General features: G+C 42.6%; 1 protein-coding gene across 1 annotated transcript in view; it reads right to left on the reverse strand.

Annotated features, from left to right (window-relative positions):
• ALS2CL (ALS2 C-terminal like) overlaps positions 1 to 22,022 on the reverse strand; it is a 145,475-nt gene extending 123,453 nt beyond the window's left edge. Inside the window, exons 1-4 of the mRNA XM_082259229.1 lie at positions 21,873 to 22,022; positions 17,126 to 17,234; positions 11,617 to 11,809; positions 5,491 to 5,556 (exon numbers count right to left, since the gene is read on the reverse strand). Of these exons, the coding sequence (XP_082115355.1) occupies positions 5,491 to 5,556; positions 11,617 to 11,809; positions 17,126 to 17,234; positions 21,873 to 21,974 (470 nt within the window). The 5' untranslated portion in view covers positions 21,975 to 22,022. The remainder of the gene's footprint in view (positions 1 to 5,490; positions 5,557 to 11,616; positions 11,810 to 17,125; positions 17,235 to 21,872) is intronic.
• Between the last annotated feature and the right edge of the window lie 2,448 nt (positions 22,023 to 24,470).

Raw genomic sequence — 24,470 nt, forward strand, 5'->3', positions numbered from 1 at the left:
CAAATCGATGGAGCATTAAAGAACCAAGTCATAGATGGAGAGAAATGACAAACAGGCTCTCATGGTGCAGTATTACTCATCAAAGGATCATTTTCAGTTTGCTGTGGATAGGAGACCCAGCTCCACGCCTGCGTTCCTTAGACCCGGAAGTTTACGGTCTCACGTTCCCAATCTAAGGGTCTAAGGAACGCAGGCGTGGAGCGGCGGCTCCTATCTCGCCTGTGTGAGAGGGGGATGTGCAAGGTCGGATCTGATATGGATCAATAAGCATGTTTGACCCCCTATAACTAAGGGGTCCAGTGGTTCTGGTAAGCGGTACCTATACATTTCACTGGGTGATCGTGTGGAGGTGGAGGCTTTTTTGAGATTCACTCCTATCAAGTCTGTGTTTCCATCATTGGCTGTTTGCTTAACCCTTTTTTTTTTTTGGACACTAGAAACAGTTTTTTTGCACGAACATTTGCACATTGGAATAATTTAATTTGTGTTTTATCAAACTGTTGAGCGCCACATTTTTTCACTTTTTCATTTGTCACGTTATTCACGTTGATTTTGCAGCTCGCAGAGTGGAAGCAATTTCACCCTAAACACATTTATAGATATGAGTAGTGTTTATTTATTTATACATCACATTCATTTTGCGCAGTTTTTGTTGGGTTCACCAATAATCTTCTTTCACTGATGAGGCTGAGCTGATGGACACTGATCAGGTTGCATTGATGGGCACTGGTGAGGCTGCATTGATGGGTACTGATCAGGGTGCATTGATGGCAACTGATAAGGCTGCACTGGTGAGGCTGCATTTATGGGCACTAGAGAGGCTGCATTGATGGACACTGGTGAGGCTGAATTGATGGGCACTGGTCAGGTTGCATTGATGGGCACTGATCAGGCTGCATTGATGGGCACTGGTCAGGTTGCATTGATGGGCACTGGTCAGGTTGCATTGATGGGCAATGATCAGGATGCCTTGATGGGCACAGGTGAGGCTGCATTAATGGGCACTGATGAGGCTGGACTGATGGGCACTGGTGAGGCTGCATTAATGGGCACTGATGAGGCTGGACTGATGGGCACTGGTGAGGCTGCATTAATGGGCACTGATGAGGCTGGACTGATGGGCACTGGTGAGGCTGCATTGATGCATTATTTTTGTTAAACCTCCTTTGTTGCTATTAACATTAAATTATGTTACCACATTGTATCATATTTGTCTTGCTTTATAACATCAATATCCGTTATAAACCAGGTGGGCATAGATGGTGAGCTCGGTGGTTCAATGGGCCACTTGACTGGACTTGCCCCCCAGGCCCAAGGCTGCCAGTCCTCCCCTGATGGAGATGCCGGCTCTGTGAAACAAGCTGATAGCTGCTACTGCTGTGTAGTATGCCCTATCCGACTCCCCCCCCCCCCTCGCTGGCAAGTTGCTGTGTGAGGCTGGGTTCACACTATTGCGATGCCAGACATCACATGTGATTCGCACCACATTGCTGTGCACATCACATGTGATGTCTGTGTGATGCAAATTCAGCCATGCAGTTTGTATGGCTGAATTTGCATCACATTTGGACCAAAATGGTGCAGGACTGTTTTTTGGTCCGCACTGGAATTGGATAGCATGGGTGTTCAGACCCATGCAATCCGATTCCCGTCCGATTCCACAGTTTGCACTGTGTTCTGCAAACCGATTTGGGGGTGTCATTAACTTTACATTGACACCCTCAGCAGTTCGCAGAGATCAGTGTGAGTCCAATGTGATGCAGTAACCCGCACAGAAATCGCACGGGTTCCCACATCGCATCATTGTAAACTCAGCCTAAATACAAAAGCTACTGTAGATACTGCTGTCAAAAAATAGACCATCTTGCCCAATGTTTATAAACATTATTCAGACGGGAGATAGAGAGATACAAAGTAACATTGTTTATAAACATTGATCAGACAGGAGATAGAGAGATACAAAGTAACATTGTTTATAAACATTGATCAGACGGGAGATAGAGAGATACAAAGTAACATTGTTTATAAACATTGATCAGACAGGAGATAGAGAGATACAAAGTAACATTGTTTATAAACATTGATCAGACAGGAGATAGAGAGATACAAAGTAACATTGTTTATAAACATTGATCAGACAGGAGATAGAGAGATACAAAGTAACATTGTTTATAAACATTGATCAGACAGGAGATAGAGAGATACAAAGTAACATTGTTTATAAACATTGATCAGACAGGAGATAGAGAGAGACAAAGTAACATTGTTTATAAACATTGATCAGACAGGAGATAGAGAGATACAAAGTAACATTGTTTATAAACATTGATCAGACGGGAGATAGAGAGATACAAAGTAACATTGTTTATAAACATTGATCAGACAGGAGATTGAGAGATACAAAGTAACATTGTTTATAAACATTGATCAGACGGGAGATTGAGAGATACAAAGTAACATTGTTACTTTTGTATTTCCTAAGTATCACTCATCTGCAGATCAAAGGGATGCATTTAATCTGCATATGATGTCAGCTAAAGCGGTTTGATGAGAAAAACAAAAATAAACATTTTAAAAATAAAATTTGTTCCCATTAAACCCCTTATTAACTATTATTTTACCATAATCAGCCTCAGTGAACCCCTTCGTCACCCTTGACCCCTAAGCTATTATTTTCCTGCTGATTTTTTTTTTATTATTATTATTGGTTAAACAATTTCATTTTTATTAGTTTTGTTCATATCATTCATTTTTTTATATACAGTATTTTTTAGTATTGCATTAAAATCTGCAAACTGCAAATAAAACAAAAACATTATTTAAGTTGTAAATACTGTAGCTCTGTAATTCTTTGTAACGGAATCATAATTTTAGTGTTACCTTAAACAGGACACATTAAAAAAATAGTGATACTTTTTATCTACAGTAACACTCATTCTTTTGTAAGCTAACATCGATCAAGATAGAAGAAAGTGCATTTCTAATATTTTTCTAAATTTATTGCATAAAACATTAATTTTTGCAAGGCAATACAACTAAAAGAAAGACCCGCTCATCTTAACCACTTGCTGATCAACTGCCATAGTTATACTGGGACAGGTCGGCTCTGTTACCTGTACGTCGCTTAGTGTAGCAGAAAGTGTGGGGGGCGCGATCCCCCGGAAGTGCTCACATGTGCCGATTGGCTAGAGAGGAAGCCTATCAGCAGGTCTAGTGGACGAGATATTCACTGGGCACCTGCGATCGCTCCCCATGGAGACAGAATGTCGGTCTGCCTATGCGGCAGACTGCTGTCCTGTCAGTGATGAACACAGGGATCTTGTGTTCCTTCTATTTAGGAACACAGATCTCTGTGTTCATCCAGTTACAACCCCCATACAGTTAGAAAGCACTCCCTAGGCACACAATTAACCCTTTGCTCGCCCCTGGTGTTAACCCCTTCCCTGCCAATGTCATTATTATAGTGACAGTGCATATTTTTAGCACTGATTACTGTAGTAATGTCACTGGTCCCCCCTAAAATGTCAGTTAACCACTTAAGCCCCGGAAGATTTTACCCCCTTCTTGACCAGGCTCTATTTTGTGATTCGGCACTGCGTGAATTTAACAGACAATTGCGCGGCCGTGCGATGCTGTATCTAAACGAAATTGGCGTCCTTTTTTTCCCACAAACAGAGCTTTCTTTTGGTGGTATTTAATCACCTGTGCGATTTTTACTTTTTTCGCTATAAACAAAAAAATAGTGTAAATTTTGCAAAAATAACAATATTTTTTACATTTTTTTTATATGAAATTCCCCCAAAAAAATGTAAAAATCAAAATTTTTAAACATTTTAGGCCAATTTGTTTTCTGCTACATATGTTTGGTAAAAAAAATTGCAATAAGCGTATTTTGATTGGTTTGCGCAAAAGTTATTGCGTTTACTAACTAAGGGAAAGATTTTTGTCATTTTTGTTGTTTTTTTTTTAACGAGTAATGGCGGCGATCTGCGATTTTTTTTGCGGGACTGCGACATTGCGGCGGACAGATCGGACCCCTAACTGACATTTTTGACACTTTTGGGGGGTACCAGTGACATTACTACAGTAATCAGTGCTATACATATGCACTGTTACTGTAAAAATGACACTGGCAGGGAAGGGGTTAACTTTATTGGTGATGCAGGGATTAAGTGTGTCCCTAGGGCGTGCTTCTAACTTTAAAGGGGCGTGGCTAGTGGTGTAACAACAGAGACATACGATCCTACATAGTAGGACCGTATGATCTCTGTTCTTACACAGGGGAGAATGACAGGCGGCTTTGTTTACATCAGCCGCCTGCCTTTCTCCCTCTCCACCGGGAGATCGTGTGTGGCCGGCAGGACATCGGGTCCGCCGGTCACACGTGCGGGGATGTTCAGGAATGAGCGGAGGCGGGAGCGCGCCTCCGGCGGCACGCGCTTGCCCCCTAGAGCTTCACAGGCTAGCGACGTAGTACTACGTCACTGCCTGTGAGGGGCTGACTGCCGCAGTAAATATACTGTGGGCGGTCGACAAGTGGTTAAGTGTCCGATCTGTCCGATGCAATGTCGCAGTTCTGCAAAAAAATCGCTAATCACCGCCATTACTAGTAAAAAATAAATAAATAAAAATGACCTTAGATTGTAAGCTCCTTGAGGGCAGGGACTGATGTGAATGTACAATGTATATGTAAAGCGCTGCGTAAATTGACAGCGCTATATAAGAACCATAAATAGATAAAATAAATAAATGACATAAATCTATCCTCTAGTTTGTAGACGCGATAACTTTTGCTCAAACCAATCAATATACAACTTATTGGGATTTGTTTTACCAAAAATATGTAGCAGAATACAAATTGGCCTAAATTGATGAAAAGATTTAATTTTTTTTTTTTTTTTTTGAGAATGTTATATAGCAGAAAGTAAAAAATATTGTTTTTTTTTTTCAGGATTGTCGCTCTTTTTTGTTTATAGCACAAAAATAATAAATAAATAAATAAATTGCAGAGGTGATCAAATAACTCCAAACGAAAGCTCTATTTGTGGGGAAAAAAAGGACATCAATTTTATTTGGGTACAGCGTCGCATGACCGCGCAATTGTCAGTTAAAGTAACGCAGCGCCGAATCGCAAAAAAATGGCCTGGTCATTAAGGGGGTAAAACCCTCCAGGCCTTAAGTGTATTACACAAATCATATATGTATTGTACAATGTCTTACAGTCATTAAATACAATGAAATATTTACTAAAATCTTAAGCTGTTGTGACGTAATTAGCACAAGCAGAGGTTTCTCTTGAGGCTGTCGGCATGCCCCCTCCCCCCCCAAGGGTATCGATACCACTACAGCAGTATGTGCACAAAAAATGATGAAACAATTCACAAACAATATAAAATTGATGAACCCGTGTCCAGCGTACCCAGTCTTTGGAGAATTCTGCCAAAATAAATGCCAGTTAGAATGAATAACACCTTTTTATTACAAGCTTACCTTGCCTGTTTTGCTGATTTTTCAAACCCTTTGATCACCACATAACTTGTGACGGCTACAAAATATCTAAAAAAAAAATAAAATAAAATTATATATTAGGTAACTAAAAAAAAAAAAAAAAAGAAAAAAAAGAAAAAAAGATATTGTTTTAGTCATCAGGCACTGGGGGGGTCATGTTAACCCATCTAGGGCAGGAGCTATAGCACCCTTTAAAAACTGTGCAAAATCTCGAGTCCCCCCCAGTGTAAAAAACAAATAAAAATATTACTTACCAATGGGAAACCTGAGCCTGGGACAGTGCACACAACCATCTTGACAACATTTATTGTCACATCAGAGGTCCCCTATCACAGAGGTCCACCGTGACATCTGAAGACCCCCCTTTATATCAGAGGTTTCCCCATCACATCAGCCCCCCTCCCTGAATCACATCAGAGGTCCCCCCATCATATCAGAGGACCCCCCTATTACATCAGAGGACCTCTCATCATATAAGAAGTCCTCCCCATCACTTCAGAGGTCCTCCCATAACATCAGAGGTTTCCTCATCATATAAGAAGTCCTCCCCATAACAGCAGAGGTCCCCCATCACATCAGAGGTCCCCCATCACATCAGAGGTCCCCCATCACATCAGAGGTCCCCCATCACATCAGAGGTCCCCCATCACACCAGAGGTCCACCCATCACATCAGAGGTCCCCCATCACATCAGAGGTCCACCCATCACATCAGAGGTCCCCCCTCATATCAGAGGTCTCCCCATCACATCAGAGTCTCCCCTCATATCAGAGGACCCCACCATCACTTTAGAGGTTCTCCCATCACATCAGAAGTCCCCCATCACACCAGAGGTCCCCCTCATCATATCAGAGGACCCCCCATCACATCAGAGATACACCATCACATTACACATTAAAACTCCCTCCTTTATATCAGAGGGTTCCTCAATACATAAGGGGTCCTCCTCATCACACCAGAGGTCCCTGTTTACATCAGAGGCCCCCCTTCCATCACATCAGAGGTACTCCCAATCACATCAGAGGTCCCCCTCCATCACATCAGAGGATCCCCCAACATATCAGAGGTCCCCTATCACTTTAGAGTTCCCTCCATAAAATCAGAGGTCCCCCATCATATCAGAGGACCCCCATCATATCAGAGATCCTCCCATCACATCAGAAGTCCCCCATCACATCAGAGGTCCCCCTCATTATATCAGAAGGCCCCCCCCCATCACATCAGAGATCTACCATCACATTATACATTAAAAGTCCCCCCTTTATATCAGAGAGTTCCTCATTACATCAGAGGCCCCCCTTCCATCACATCAGAGGTCCTACTTTACATCAGAGGCCCCCTTTCATCACATCAGAGGTCTCTCTATTACATCAGAGGTCCTCCATCACATCAAAGGACCCCCATCACATCAGAGGTCCTCCCATCACATCAGAAGTCTCCATCACATCAGAGGTCCCCCTCATCATATCAGAGACCCCCCCCTTCACATCAGAGATCCACCATCAAATTACACATTAAACATCACCCTTTATATCAGAGGGTTCCTCATTACATCAGAGGCCCCCCTGCCTTTACATCAGAGGCCCCCCTTTCTTCACATCAGAGGATCCCCCATCACATCAGAGGTCCCTCCATTACATCAGAGGTCCCCCATCACATCAAAGGACCCCCATCACATCAGAGGTCCCCCATCACATTAGAGGACCCCCCATCACATCAGAGGTCCCTCCATTACATCAGAGGTCCCCCATCACATCAAAGGACCCCCATCACATCAGAGGTCCCCATCACATCAGAGGACCCCCCATCACATCAGAGGTCCCTCCATTACATCAGAGGTCCCCCATCACATCAAAGGACCCCCATCACATCAGAGGACCCCCCATCACATCAGAGGTCCACATAACATTACACATTTAAAGTCCCCCCTTATAACAGAGGTTTACTCATCACATTAGAGGATCCCCAATCACATCAGAGGACCCCCTCCATCACATTAGAGGACCCCCTCCATCACATCAGAGGTCTCCTCTCACACCACAGCCCCCCATATCACTGCTCCTCCTCTCACATCACAGCCCCCCATATCACCGCTTCCCCCTCTCACATCACAGCCCCCCATATCACTGCTCCTGCTCTCACATCACAACCCCCCATATCACTGCTCCTCCTCTCACATCACAACCCCCCATATCACCGCTTCCCCCTCTCACATCACAGCCCCCCATATCACTGCTCCTCCTCTCACATCACAGCCCCCCATATCACTGCTCCTCCTCTCACATCACAGCTCCCCATATCACTGCTCCCCCCCTCTCACATCACAGCCCCCCCATATCACCGCTTCCCCCTCTCACATAACAGCCCCCCCATATCACCGCTTCCCCCTCTCACATCACAGCCCCCCATATCACTGCTCCCCCTCTCACATCACAGCTCCCCATATCACTGCTCCTCCTCTCACATCACAGCCCCCCATATCACTGCTCCTCCTCTCACATCACAGCTCCCCATATCACTGCTCCCCCCTCTCACATCACAGCTCTCCATATCACTGCTCCCCCCTCTCACATCACAGCCCCCCCATATCACCGCTTCCCCCTCTCACATCACAGCTCCCCATATCACTGCTCCCCCCCCCTCACATCACAGCCCCCCATATCACAGCTTCCCCCTCTCACATCACAGCCCCCCCATATCACTGCTTCCCCCTCTCACATCACAGCCCCCCATATCACTGCTCCCCCTCTCACATCACAGCTCTCCATATCACTGCTCCTCCTCTCACATCACAGCCCCCCATATCACTGCTCCTCCTCTCACATCACAGCCCCCCATATCACTGCTCCTCCTCTCACATCACAGCCCCCCATATCACTGCTCCTCCTCTCACATCACAGCTCCCCATATCACTGCTCCTCCTCTCACATCACAGCTCCCCATATCACTGCTCCCCCCCTCTCACATCACAGCTCCCCATATCACTGCTCCTCCTCTCACATCACAGCCCCCCATATCACTGCTCCTCCTCTCACATCACAGCCCCCCATTTCACCGCTTCCCCCTCTCACATCACAGCTCCCCATATCACTGCTCCTCCTCTCACATCACAGCCCCCATATCACTGCTCCTCCTCTCACATCACAGCTCCCAATATCACAGCTTCCCCCTCTCACATCACAGCCCCCCATATCACCACTTCCCCCTCTCACATCACAGCTCCCCATATCACTGCTCCCTCCTCTCACATCACAGCCCCCCATATCACCGCTTCCCCCTCTCACATCACAGCTCCCCATATCACTGCTCCCTCCTCTCACATCACAGCCCCCCATATCACCGCTTCCCCCTCTCACATCACAGCTCCCCATATCACTGCTCCTCCTCTCACATCACAGCCCCCCATATCACTGCTCCTCCTCTCACATCACAGCCCCCCATATCACCGCTTCCCCATCTCACATCACAGCTCTCCATATCACTGCTCCTCCTCTCACATCACAGCTCCCCATATCACCGCTCCTCCTCTCACATCACAGCTCTCCATATCACTGCTCCTCCTCTCACATCACAGCCCCCCATATCACTGCTCCCCCCTTCTCACATCACAGCTCCCCATATCACTGCTCCTCCTCTCACATCACAGCCCCCCATATCACCCGCTTCCCCCTCTCACATCACAGCCCCCCATATCACCGCTTCCCCCTCTCACATCACAGCTCCCCATATCACTGCTCCTCCTCTCACATCACAGCTCTCCATATCACCGCTTCCCCCTCTCACATCACAGCTCCCCATATCACTGCTCCTCCTCTCACATCACAGCTCTCCATATCACCGCTTCCCCATCTCACATCACAGCTCTCCATATCACTGCTCCTCCTCTCACATCACAGCCCCCCATATCACTGCTCCTCCTCTCAAATCACAGCTCCCCATATCACCGCTTCCCCATCTCACATCACAGCTCCCCATATCACCGCTTCCCCCTCTCACATCACAGCTCCCCAATCACTGCTCCCCCCCTCTCACATCACAGCCCCCCATATCACTGCTCCTCCTCTCACATCACAGCTCCCCATATCACTGCTCCTCCTCTCACATCACAGCTCCCCATATCACTGCTCCTCCTCTCACATCACAGCCCCCCATATCACTGCTCCTCCTCTCACATCACAGCCCCCCATATCACTGCTCCTCCTCTCACATCACAGCCCCCCATATCACTGCTCCTCCTCTCACATCACAGCCCCCCATATCACTGCTCCCCCCTCTTACATCACAGCTCCCCATATCACCGCTTCCCCATCTCACATCACAGCTCTCCATATCACTGCTCCTCCTCTCACATCACAGCCCCCCATATCACTGCTTCCCCCCTCTCACATCACAGCTCTCCATATCACTGCTCCTCCTCTCACATCACAGCCCCCCATATGACTGCTCCTCCTCTCACATCACAGCCCCCCATATCACTGCTCCTCCTCTCACATCACAGCCCCCCATATCACCGCTTCCCCCCTCTCACATCACAGCTCTCCATATCACTGCTCCCCCCCTCTCACATCACAGCTCCCCATATCACCGCTTCCCCATCTCACATCACAGCTCTCCATATCACTGCTCCTCCTCTCACATCACAGCCCCCCATATCACTGCTCCTCCTCTCACATCACAGCTCCCCATATCACTGCTCCTGCTCTCACATCACAGCTCCCCATATCACTGCTTCCCCCTCTTACATCACAGCCCCCCATATCACTGCTCCTCCTCTCACATCACAGCTCCCCATATCACTGCTCCTCCTCTCACATCACAGCCCCCCATATCACTGCTCCCCCCCTCTCACATCACAGCTCCCCATATCACTGCTCCTCCTCTCACATCACAGCCCCCATATTACTGCTCCCCCCCTCTCACATCACAGCCCCCCATATCACTGCTCCTCCTCTCACATCACAGCTCCCCATATCACAGCTTCCCCCTCTTACATCACAGCCCCCCATATCACTGCTCCTCCTCTCACATCACAGCCCCCCATATCACTGCTCCTCCTCTCACATTACAGCTCCCCATATCACTGCTCCTCCTCTCACATCACAGCCCCCATATCACTGCTCCCCCCCTCTCACATCACAGCTCTCCATATCACTGCTCCTCCCCTCTCACATCACAGCTCTCCATATCACTGCTCCTCCTCTCACATCACAGCTCCCCATATCACTGCTCCTCCTCTCACATCACAGCCCCCCATATCACCGCTTCCCCCTCTCACATCACAGCTCCCCATATCACCGCTTCCCCCTCTCACATCACAGCCCCCCATATCACTGCTCCTCCTCTCACATCACAGCCCCCCATATCACTGCTCCTCCTCTCACATCACAGCCCCCCATATCACTGCTCCTCCTCTCACATCACAGCTCCCCATATCACTGCTCCCCCCCTCTCACATCACAGCCCCCCATATCACTGCTCCTCCTCTCACATCACAGCTCTCCATATCACTGCTCCCCCCCTCTCACATCACAGCCCCCCATATTACCGCTTCCCCCTCTCCCATCACAGCTCTCCATATCACTGCTCCTCCTCTCACATCACAGCCCCCCATATCACCGCTTCCCCCTCTCACATCACAGCCCCCCATATCACTGCTCCTCCTCTCACATCACAGCCCCCCATATCACTGCTCCCCCCCTCTCACATCACAGCCCCCCATATTACCGCTTCCCCCTCTCACATCACAGCTCTCCATATCACTGCTCCTCCTCTCACATCACAGCCCCCCATATCACCGCTTCCCCCTCTCACATCACAGCTCCCCATATCACTGCTCCCCCCCATATTTAACCCCCAAAGACAATCCTCCCTTACAAACACATGCGATGCATACTAGCACATTAAGTCATAAAAGCCAGACAGACACAAATACAGTATAACAATATTGTTACATTGTATTTATGAATGAGCCTGGCAACAGGGAAAAAATAGAGACATTTTAGTGACAAGATTTTAATCACATTTTAATTTGTGTCTGGGGAATACCTAACTTCTCTCCATCCCATCCAAAACTAGAATTAGCGGGATTCATATCCGTGTAACACTCACTCTGTGTAGATGCGGATGAATTTGCTCTCCTCCGTCATAAGGTAAATGTCCTGGACATCCACCGCCAAGTTCCCATAATTCTTCTTTAGTGTATGCAAACATTCGGCCGTCAGGTCCCAGACTTTGTGAAATTTTTCATTCAAGACTTTAAGCACCTTCGAATAATCCTTACTGGGAGATTCATGACGCGTCTCTGGAAAAGACAAGGAAATGACAGTATAAGTGACATTAAAAGCAATCTTCTTGTTTATGAAAAATAAATAAATAAAAATCCATCACCCAACAATTGTTAAAACAAAAACATAAAATCAACTTTCACTGCAATATTTGCATTCAATCTGGTGCTGTCCGCCAAAGAAAATCATCACCTCCAGCAGATGGCGCTCCTCTTCCCAGGTGCATCATTAAAGCCCCTTCTATGAGCCCTGGTTGTCATGAACACACCCCCTGAGGGTGCTTCCTCACTGGGCTCCTGGTACTACAATTCTCACCCACTAACCCACTGCCACCAGAGGAAGAGCCCATGATGCCACCATGATGCTCCTGATGATGCGCATGGCGCGAAACGGCCGTAGAGCTTGACTTATATGCCAGAGGTGCTGCCGCCATTCTAAGCTCAGTTTGGCTGCAGGGCAGTTTCTTATGCACTTTATATTAACTGCTTGCACCCTTAGATGTAGAGTCCACACACCATTCCCTGCTGTTTGTGGTTTGGTGGTGTTTTTAATTCGTTTTTTTACATATTTTATTAATTACTACACTATGAGCAATTTTTTATGGTGTCGTGATCCTTCTAAGGAGATCCTTCTCCTTACCCAGTCCATACCAGTATAGATCCTAACACATTACCCAGTCCATACCAGTATAGATCCTAACACATTACCTAGTCCATACCAGTATAGATCCAAACACATTACCCAGTCCATATCAGTATAGATCCTAACACATTACCCAGTCCATACCAGTATAGATCCTAACACATTACCCAGTCCATACCAGAATAGATCTTAACACATTACCCAGTCCATACCAGTATAGATCCTAACACATTACCCAGTCCATACCAGTATAGATCCTAACACATTACTTAGTCCACACCAGTATAGATCCTAACACAGTACCCAGTCCATACCAGTATAGATCCTACTCATTACTCAGTCCATACCAGTATAGATCCTAACACATTACCCAGTCCTTACCAGTATAGATCCTAACACATTACTCATTCCATACCAGTATAGATCCTAACACATTACCCAGTCCATACCAGTATAGATCCTAACACATTACCTAGTCCATACCAGTATAGATCCAAACAAATTACCCAGTCCATATCAGTATAGATCCTAACACATTACCCAGTCCATACCAGTATAGATCCTAACACATTACCCAGTCCATACCAGTATAGATCCTAACACATTACCCAGTCCATACCAGTATAGATCCTAACACATTACCTAGCCCATACCAGTATAGATCCTAACACATTACCCAGTCCATACCAGTATAGATCCTAACACATTACCTAGTCCATACCAGTATAGATCCAAACAAATTACCCAGTCCATACCAGTATAGATCCTAACACATTACCCAGTCCATACCAGTATAGATCCTAACACAGTACCCAGTCCATACCAGTATAGATCCTACTCATTACTCAGTCCATACCAGTATAGATCCTAACACATTAACCAGTCCTTACCAGTATAGAGCCTAACACTTTACCCAGTCCATACCAGTATAGATCCTAACGCATTACCCAGTCCATACCAGTATAGATCCTAACACATTACCCATTCCATACCAGTATGGATCCTAACACATTACCCAGTCCATACCAGTATAGATCCTAACACATTACCCAGTCCATACCAGTATAGATCCTAACACATTACCCATTCCATACCAGTATAGATCCTAACACATTACCCATTCCATACTAGTATGGATCCTAACACATTACCCAGTCCATACCAGTATAGATCCTAACACATTACCCATTTCATACCAGTATGGATCCTAACACATTACCCATTGCATACCAGTATAGATCCTAACACATTACCCAGTCCATACCAGTATAGATCCTAACGCATTACTCAGTCCATACCCTTATAGATCCTAACATATTACCCAGTCCATACCAGTATAGATCCTAAAACATTACCCAGTCCATACCAGTATATACCCTAACACTTTACCCAGTCCATACCAGTATAAATCCTAACACATTACCCAGCCCATACCAGTATAAATCCTAACACATGAATCAGTCCACACCAGTATAGATCCTAAAACATTACTCAGTCCATACCACTATAGATCCTAACACATTACCCAGTCCATACCAGTATAGATCCTAACACATTACCCAATCCATACCAGTATAGATCCTAACACATTACCCAGTCCATACCAGTATAGATCCTAACACATTACCTAGTCCATACCAGTATGGATCCTAACACATTACCCATTCCATACCAGTATGGATCCTAACACATTACCCAGTCCATACCAGTATAGATCCTAACACATTACCTAGTCCATACCAGTATAGATCCTAACACATTACCCAGTCCATACCAGTATAGATCCTAACATTACATTACCCATTCCATACCAGTATAGATCCTAACACATTACCTAGTCCATTCCAGTATAGATCCTAACACATTACCCAGCCCATACCAGTATAAATCCTAACACATGAATCAGTCCACACCAGTATAGATCCTAAAACATTACTCAGTCCATACCACTATAGATCCTAACACATTACCCAGTCCATACCAGTATAGATCCTAACACATTACCCAATCCATACCAGTATAGATCCTAGCACATTACCCATTCCATACCAGTATGGATCCTAACACATTACCCAGTCCATACCAGTATAGATCCTAACACATTACCCAGTCCATACCAGTATAGATCCTAACACATTACCCAGTCCATACCCGTATAGATCCTAACACATTACTCAGTCCACACCAGTATAGATCCTAACACAGTACCCAGTCCATACCAGTATAGATCCTAACAGATTACTCAGTCCATACCAGTATAGATCCTAACACATTACCCAGTCCATACCAGTATAGATCCTACACATTACCCAGTCCATACCAGTATATATCCTAACAAATTACCTAGTCCATACCAGTATAGATCCTAACACATTACCCAATCAATACCAGTATAGATCCTAACACATTACCCAGTCCATACCAATATGGATCCTAACACATTACCCAGTCCATACCAGTATAGATCCTATTCCTAACACATTACCCATTCCATACCAGTATGGATCCTAACACATTACCCAGTCCATACCAGTATAGATCCTAACACATTACCTAGTCCATACCAGTATAGATCCTAACACATTACCCAGTCCATACCAGTATGGATCCTAACACATTACCCAGTCCATACCAGTATAGATCATAACATATTACCCAGTCCATACCCGTATAGATCCAAACACATTAACCAGTCCATACCAGTGTAGATCCAAACACATTAACCAGTCCATACCAGTATAGATCCTAACACATTAACCAGTCCATACCAGTATAGATCCTAACACATTAAGCAGTCCATACCAGTATAGATCCTAACACATTACCCAGTCCATACCAGTATAGATCCTAACACATTACCTAGTCCATACCAGTATAGATCCTAACACATTACTTAGTCCACACCAGTATAGATCCTAACACAGTACCCAGTCCATACCAGTATAGATCCTACTCATTACTCAGTCCATACCAGTATCGATCCTAACACTTTACACAGTCCATACCAGTATAAATCCTAACACATTACCCAGCCCATACCAGTATAAATCCTAACACATGAATCAGTCCACACCAGTATAGATCCTAAAACATTTCTCAGTCCATACCACTATAGATCCTAACACATTACCCAGTCCATACCAGTATAGATCCTAACACATTACCCAATCCATACCAGTATAGATCCTAGCACATTACCCATTCCATACCAGTATGGATCCTAACACATTACCCAGTCCATACCAGTATAGATCCTAACACATTACCTAGTCCATACCAGTATAGATCCTAACACATTACCCAGTCCATACCAGTATAGATCCTAACACATTACCCATTCCATACCAGTATAGATCCTAACACATTACCTAGTCCATTCCAGTATAGATCCTAACACATTACCCATTGCATACCAGTATAGATCCTAACACATTACCCAGTCCATACCAGTATAGATCCTAACACATTACCCAGTCCATACCCGTATAGATCCTAACACATTACTCAGTCCACACCAGTATAGATCCTAACACAGTACCCAGTCCATACCAGTATAGATCCTAACAGATTACTCAGTCCATACCAGTATAGATCCTAACACATTACCCAGTCCATACCAGTATAGATCCTACACATTACCCAGTCCATACCAGTATATATCCTAACAAATTACCTAGTCCATACCAGTATAGATCCTAACACATTACCCAATCAATACCAGTATAGATCCTAACACATTACCCATTCCATACCAATATGGATCCTAACACATTACCCAGTCCATACCAGTATAGATCCTAACACATTACCCATTCCATACCAGTATGGATCCTAACACATTACCCAGTCCATACCAGTATAGATCCTAACACATTACCTAGTCCATACCAGTATAGATCCTAACACATTACCCAGTCCATACCAGTATGGATCCTAACACATTACCCAGTCCATACCAGTATAGATCCTAACATATTACCCAGTCCATACCCGTATAGATCCAAACACGTTAACCAGTCCATACCAGTGTAGATCCAAACACATTAACCAGTCCATACCAGTATAGATCCTAACACATTAACCAGTCCATACCAGTATAGATCCTAACACATTAAGCAGTCCATACCAGTATAGATCCTAACACAGTACCCAGTCCATACCAGTATAGATCCTAACACATTACCCAGTCCATACCAGTATAGATCCTAACACATTAACCAGTCCATACCAGTATAGATCCTAACACATTACCCATTCCATACCAGTATGGATCCTAACACATTACCCAGTCCATACCAGTATAGATCCTAACACATTACCCATTCCATACCAGTATGGATCCTAACACATTACCCAGTCCATACCAGTATAGATCCTAACACATTACCCAGTCCATACCAGTATAGATCCTAACACAGTACCCAGTCCATACCAGTATAGATCCTAACACATTACCCAGTCCATACCAGTATAGATCATAACACAGTACCCAGTCCATACCAGTATAGATATCCAGCATGAGATTTTTCCCTCTTGAGATCTGATGTGTTTTTAAAGTGTTCCTTTATTTTTTTAGCAGTGTAGTTCTTGCACCTTTTTGGGCATTGAGCTGTCCATTGAGGAAAAAAAAATTCAATCTGCAGATCCATTTAACTTTTAAACCGTGAGATTCGTTTAGATGGGGCTCTTACCTGTCGACTGCAGTAAAATGTTCAGGACCCGCTCATTAACCTGAAACAAGGTGGACAGGAACTGTTCCTCGGCCCTCTGCAGGGACTCAGCACCCGTCAGGCAAATATTCTGTAAATCCAGAGACAAAGGATTCAGCGGAATCACACCAAGGAACAATTTATCAAAAACAGCGAACACAGAGAAACCTTTTTATATCTAAGGAAGTTGATCTAACAATTAAATCCCTACACAAGTCATTTAAAACGAGTCAGTCCCGATTTTATCAAATATATTTATAAATATTCAAAACCCCTGAAAGAAATTCTGTTTTTCCTTATTTTTTTTTTTTGTTGGTTAAACCATATATTCAAAGTAACCAAGAAATAATTCCCCAATACATTGTTTTTTCTTCTGAAATGTGGAAAGCACTTCAATTTTATACAAAAGAAAATGACTCTTCCTGGATTGCTCAACGCTGCTTCATAAAAATCCATGATGGAATCTATCGTTTTTGTTTTTTATTTTCTTTTTTTTCTTTTGTATTCGCACATTTTATGTACAATAAAGTTACCTTAAAAAAAAAAAAAAAACACATTTGCATTGATTAACCTTCAATGTATGGTATGGGGGAGATTTATTAAAACTGGTGCAGAAGTCTGTACATATACAGTGCTATTTTCTACACAAGAAAATCCCTGGATTGCTCAGGGCTGCTTCATGAAAATCTATGATGGAATCTATCGTATTTGTTTTTTTTTTTTTTGGTAATACCATATATTCAAAGTAACCAAGAAAAAATTCCCCAATATTTTTTTTTCTTCTGAAATGTGGACAAGCACTTTTAATTTATATACAAGAAAATTACTCTTCCTGGATTGCTCAACGCTGCTTCATGAAAATCTATGATGGAATCTATTGTCTCTATTATTTTCTTTTTTTTTTTCTTTTGTATTCGCATATTTTGTGTACAATAAAGTTACCTTAAAAAAAAAAAACATATTTGCATTGATTAACCTTTAATGTATGGTATGGGGGAGATTTATTAAAACTGGTGCAGAAGTCTGTACATATACAGTGCCATTTTCTTTTTTTTTTTTTTTTTTTCCTTTTTTTTTTTTTTGGTGATACCATATATTCAAAATAACTAAGAAAAAATTCCCCAATATTTTGTTTTTCTTCTGAAATGTGGACAAGCACTTACATTTTCTACACATGAAAATTACTTTTCCTGGATTGCTCAGCGCCGCATCATGAAAATCTATGGTGGAATCTATTGTCTTTGTTTATTATTTTCTTTTTTTTTTCTTTTGTATTCGCATATTTTGTGTACAATAAAGTTACCTTTAAAAAAAAAAACACTTTGCATTGATTAACCTTCAATGTATGGTATGGGGGAGATTTATTAAAACTGGTGCAGAAGTCTGTACATATACAGTGCTATTTTCTACACAAGAAAATCCCTGGATTGCTCAGGGCTGCTTCATGAAAATCTATGATGGAATCTATCGCATTTGTTGTTTTTTTTTTTTTTTTTTTTTGGGTAATACCATATATTCAAAGCAACCAAGAAAAAATTCCCCAATATTTTTTTTTTTTTCTTCAGAAATGTGGACAAGCACTTACATTTTCTACACATAAAAATTACTTTTCCTGGATTGCTCTGGGCTGCTTCATGAAAATCTGTGATGGAATCTATTGTTTTTTTGGGGTTTTTTTTCCCTTTTCTTTTTTTTCCTTTTTTTTTTTTTGGTAATACCATATATTCAAAGTAACCAAGAAATATTTTTTTTTCTTTTGAAATGTGGACAAGCACTTACATTTTCTACACATAAAAATTACTTTTCCTGGATTGCTCAGCTCCGCGTCATGAAAATATATGATGGAATCTATTGTTTTTTGTTTTTTTTTTTCTTTTTCCTTTCCTTTTTTTTTTCTTTTGGTAATACCATATATTTAATGTAACCAAGAAATATTTTTTTTTTCTTCAGAAATGTGGACAGGCACTTACATTTTATACACAAAAAAATTACTCTTCCTGGATTGCTCTTGGCTGCTTCATGAAAATCTATGATGGAATCTATCGTTTTTGTTTTGTTTTTTTTTTTCTTTTTTTCCTTTTCTTTTTTTTTTTTTTCTGTAATACCATATATTTAAAGTAACCAAGAAATATTTTTTTTTCTTCTGAAATGTGGACAAGCACTTACATTTTCTACACATGAAAATTACTTTTCCTGGATTGCTCAGCTCCGCGTCATGAAACTATATGATGGAATCTATTGTTTTTGTTTTTTGGTTTTTTTTTGTTTTTCCTTTCCTTTTTTTTTTTTTTCTTTTGGTAATACCAGATATTACCAGCCCTTTCATGAAGGGCTGCTTCATGAAAATCTATGGTGGAATCTATCGTTTTTTTTGTTTTTTTCTTCCTTTTTTTTTTTTTTGGTAATACCATATATTTAATGTAACCAAGAAATATTTTTTTTTCTTCAGAAATGTGGACAAGCCCTTACATTTTATACACAAGAAAATTACTCTTCCTGGATAGCTCAGGGCTGCTTCATGAAAATCTATGATGGAATCTATTGTTTTTTTTTTTCCTTTTTTTTTTTTTTTGGTGATACCATATATTCAAAATAACTAAGAAAAAATTCCCCAATATTTTGTTTTTCTTCTGAAATGTGGACAAGCACTTACATTTTCTACACATGAAAATGACTTTTCCTGGATCGCTCAGCGCCGCATCATGAAAATATATGGTGGAATCTATCATTTTTTTTCTGGTAATATTATATATTTAAAGTAACCAAGAAATATTTTTTTTTTCTTTTGAAATATGGACAAGCACTTACATTTTCTACACATAAAAATTACTTTTCCTGGATTGCTCAGCTCCGCGTCATGAAAATATATGATGAAATCTATTGTTTTTTTTTTTTTTGTTTTTGTTTTTCTTTTCCTTTTATTTTTTCTTTTGGTAATACCATATATTTAAAGTAACCAAGAAATATTTTTTTTTCTTCAGAAATGTGGACAGGCACTTACATTTTATACACATGAAAATTACTCTTACTGGATTGATCTGCGCTGCTTCCCTGAACTTCCCCTTGGGGAGCATGCTTTGACTATGAAGTAATACTAACACTGCATCCGGCAAGGAAAAATCTGCAAAGTTTGTAGTAAATGATTGCTGAAGATAAATAGTTTATAGTTGTTTTCTTTTATGTCAATATTTTCAATACTAACATTTGCATTGATTATTCTCCCTGTGTTCTGATACATTGTATTTTTATTTATTTATTTTTTGTACTTGCATATTTTGAGTACAATAAAGTTACCTTAAAAAAAAAACAAAAAACATTTGCATTGATTAACCTTTGATGTGTGGTATGTGGGGGATTTACTAAAATGGTGCAGAATCTGTACATATACAGTGCCATAAAAAAGTATTCATACCCTTTGGTTGAATTGGATGATGGAAGCCAGCAGAGCTTCTGCTCATTTACTAGGCTCTGGAGCAGGGGTCTTCAAACTATGGCAGGAACTACAATTCCCATCATGTCTAGTCATGTCTGTGAATGTCAGAGTTTTACAATGCCTCATGGGATTTGTAGTTCCACAACAACTGGAGGACCATAGTTTGAGGATCCCTGATCTGGAGCAACACCAGGACACTTCCTAGAGTGGGCCGCCCGGCCAAACTGAGTGATCGCCGGAGAAGGGCCTTAGTCAGGGAGGTGACCAAGAACCCGATGGTCACGCTGACAGAGCTCCAGCATTTCTCTGTGGAGAGAGGAGAACCTTCCAGAAGAGCAACCATCTCTGCAGCACTCCACCAATCAGGCCTGTATGGTAGAGTGACCAGACGGAAGCCACTCCTCAGTAAAAGGCACATGACAGCTCTTCTGGAGTTTGCTGAAAGGCACCTGAAGGACTCTCAGACCATGAAAAACAAAATTCTCTGCTCTGATGAAACAAAGATTGAGAGTTTTTGGCCTGAATGGTAAGCGTCATGTCTGGAGGAAACCAGGCACCGCTCATCACCTGGCCAATACCATCCCTACAGTGAAGCATGGTGGTGGCAGGGATGTTTTTTAGCAGCAGGAGCTGGGAGACTTAGTCAGGATCGAGGGAAAGATGAATGCAGCAATGTACAGAGACATTCTTGATGAAGACCTGATCCAGAACGCTCTGGACCTCAGACTGGGGCGAAGGTTCATCTTCCAACAAGACAACAACCCTAAGCACACAGCCAAGATAACAAAGAAGTGGCTACAGGACAATTCTGTGAATGTCCTTCAGTGGCCCAGCCCAGAGCCCAGACTTGAACCCAATTGAACATCTCTGGAGAGATCTGAAAATGGCTGTCAACGACGCTCCCCATCCAACCTGATGGAGCTTGAGAGGTCCTGCAAAGAAGAATGGGAGAAACTGCCCACAAATAGGAGTGCCAAGCTTGTAGCATCATACTCAAAAAGACTGGAGGCTGTAATTGGTGCCAAAGGAGCTTCACCAAAGTATTGAGCAAAGGCTGTGAATACTTATGTACATAGGATTATTTTCACTTTTTATTTTTAATAAAATTTCAAAGATTTCAAACAAACTTCTTTCACATTGTCATTATGGGGGATTGTTTGCAGAATTTTGAGGAAAATAATGAATTTAATCCATTTTGGAATAAGGCTGTAACATAACAAAATGTGGAAAAAGTGAATTCTTCCCAGATGCACTGTAGCTCACTATATACTGAAATTTGAGATCTGAGGACAATACCTTAATAACAGATCCATCCACTGACCGCTTGGCGTTGCTCGAGGCAGGAGCGGATCGCCGGGCTGCTCTGCGTGCAATGGAGACTCCATTGATCTTGGACATCACTGGTGTTGAAGGACCCCCAACATTCACAAGGGTTGTCTATTCAGCTGAAGAAAAAAAAAAACATGGATTATGAAAATGTGTTTTCTCTGGACGGCCTTTGACTGCAATCGAATAAAAATTCTGTCTTTGTTTTTCACAGAATTATTAAAGCTAACGCAGGTTCCAGCGGGTGTACGCTGTTATTGTAACGGTGACTTTAACCTCATATCATCTTTAACATGTCGACGCAATTAAAAAAAAAAAAAAAAACATTTTCAATCCTTTTTAAAGCTGTAGATTTGATTCAAAGAAATCCCTGGTGATCCTGCCATGGAGGACCTTCTTCAGGTAATTCCATGGTTACCAACATTAAGGTCCCTGATCCTGGGTCACAGTTGACCCTGCCTTTAAACCATATTTTGTCTGCCCACCTTTCTTCCCGAAATAATGGCCGCTTTATGGATTGGTCACACCCAGACCCCACCTGTAAATTTGCGGGTACTGCCCATCATGCCCAGTTTATCAACCAACCACTCATGGGTAGATTCTCAAAATAATGCCTTTCTTAGTTACTGTTTGTGCTTTGATACCAGGACATGGCCCAGGACATCAGAGGTCCAAGACATGGAACTGTCTTGACAAATCTGAAACACTGGGCAGAGGCGTAACTAGAACCTTCAGGGCCCCGATGCAAGAAACCATGAAGGGCCCCCCAGACCCCTGGCCGGGGCCCTTCCCTTCAAGCCCGGGGCTCTTCCCACTAATCCTGGGGCTCTTTACTCTCATTGCATGGCCTTTTATTATGGTCCCGCATCAGGATCCTTTCACAAGTTCTGCAGTGGGCCCCCTTCCTGCAATCTTGGGGCCTCCCCACAGTGGTGAAATGCCAGGGCCCGGTCGCAAGTGTGACCTTTGAGATCCTAGAAGTTCACCCACTGGTTTGCTACCGGGCCCCCTGGAGCATGGGGCCCGGTAGCGATTGCAACCCCTGCAACCCCTGTAGTTACGCCCCTGACACTGGGCTTGCATTTTATAGGATGACAATGCTTTGTCCCTGTCTATGAATTGTGCTCCTTAAACCCCGTACTCACTACTAGTATTTTTAATTTTTTTTTTTCGAAGGAGCCACTTTACAAACAATGATGTTAGTGCAGAGATCTCCTCTGCTGTGCTATTGGGTTCTGATGCCATCCCCCCTGCGCACCAGACCACACTGGTCAGTGGTGCCAAAACTTTTTTGAACATGCCCTTTTGGCAGAAGCCAGCTTCTGTTGGACCGGCTGCCGTACACACGGGCCATGTATACGGGCTTCTGATCAAGATGTGCTTAAACTCAAATTATACTGTAATAATGATTATTCGGCGCAATACCGTATCTAAAAAATATATGCCACACAATATCCTCTACCCCAATATTAGTGCACAAGTGCAAAAATTATTATTAATAATAAATTGCCGCCCTTATTAAAAATTGCTTTCACTTCACTCCAATAAATATAACTAATGAAAATACAGCGCAATCTCAACTCCTCTGTGAATAGAAACTCAAATTGACCAGCGCTATGGGTTATATGAAAGAATTGAATGGAGGAGTTGTTGGTATATGGCGCTGCCTTTTTAAACCAAACAGTAAAAAGTGCTATGCTCAATATAAATTACGTGAACAAATTAAAACCAATAGAAATTAAATATACATCATACACTTATGCCTAGTGTATTTCAATAGAGCATACAAGTATAGTGAATATAAGGTGCACCGTACTATTAAGAGTAAAATAAACGTGCAAATGATGTCTGAGTAAGGTGCTAAATTTTGAGTGCAAAATAAGAATTGCTGTACCAGTGTTTTATAAACTTTATTGATCATCAAAAGTGCTTATATAGTGCAATTGGTACATATAAAGGTGAAAATTTCCAAGTTGCTGTGAAGACCTCTATATGGAGGTTCTATAGGTGCCAAATTATACTTGGGATATATATATATATATATATCTTTTATTATTTTTTGTATTCACATCTTTGAGTATCATTTGGCACCTATAGAACCTCCATATAGAAGTCTTCACAGCAACTTGGAAATTTTCACCTTTATATGTACCAATTGCACTATATAAGCACTTTTCTTCATCAATAAAGTTTATAAAACACACTATTGAAATACACTAGGCATAAGTGTATGATTTATATTTAATTTGTTCACGTAATTTATATTGAGCATAGCACTTTTCACTGTTTGGTTTAAAAAGGCAGCGCCATATACCAACAACACCTTCATTCAATTCTTCTGTGAATAACCAACATTGTTTCTACATAAAAAGATCTTTAAAGCGGTAGTATCCCGCTTTTTGACACTTTTACCTACAGGTAAGCCTATAATAAGGCTTACCTGTAGGTACAAATAATATCTCCTAAACCGGCATGGTTTAGGAGATATTTACAGTGCATGCAGCCGCTCGCGCGAGCGGCGCATGCGCTCTGAAGGTCCGGGGGGACCTTCAATTAGTTTGCCGTCAT

This window comes from Pelophylax lessonae, assembly GCF_965119305.1.
Source record: "Pelophylax lessonae genome assembly, chromosome: 5".
Lineage (NCBI taxonomy): Eukaryota > Metazoa > Chordata > Amphibia > Anura > Ranidae > Pelophylax > Pelophylax lessonae.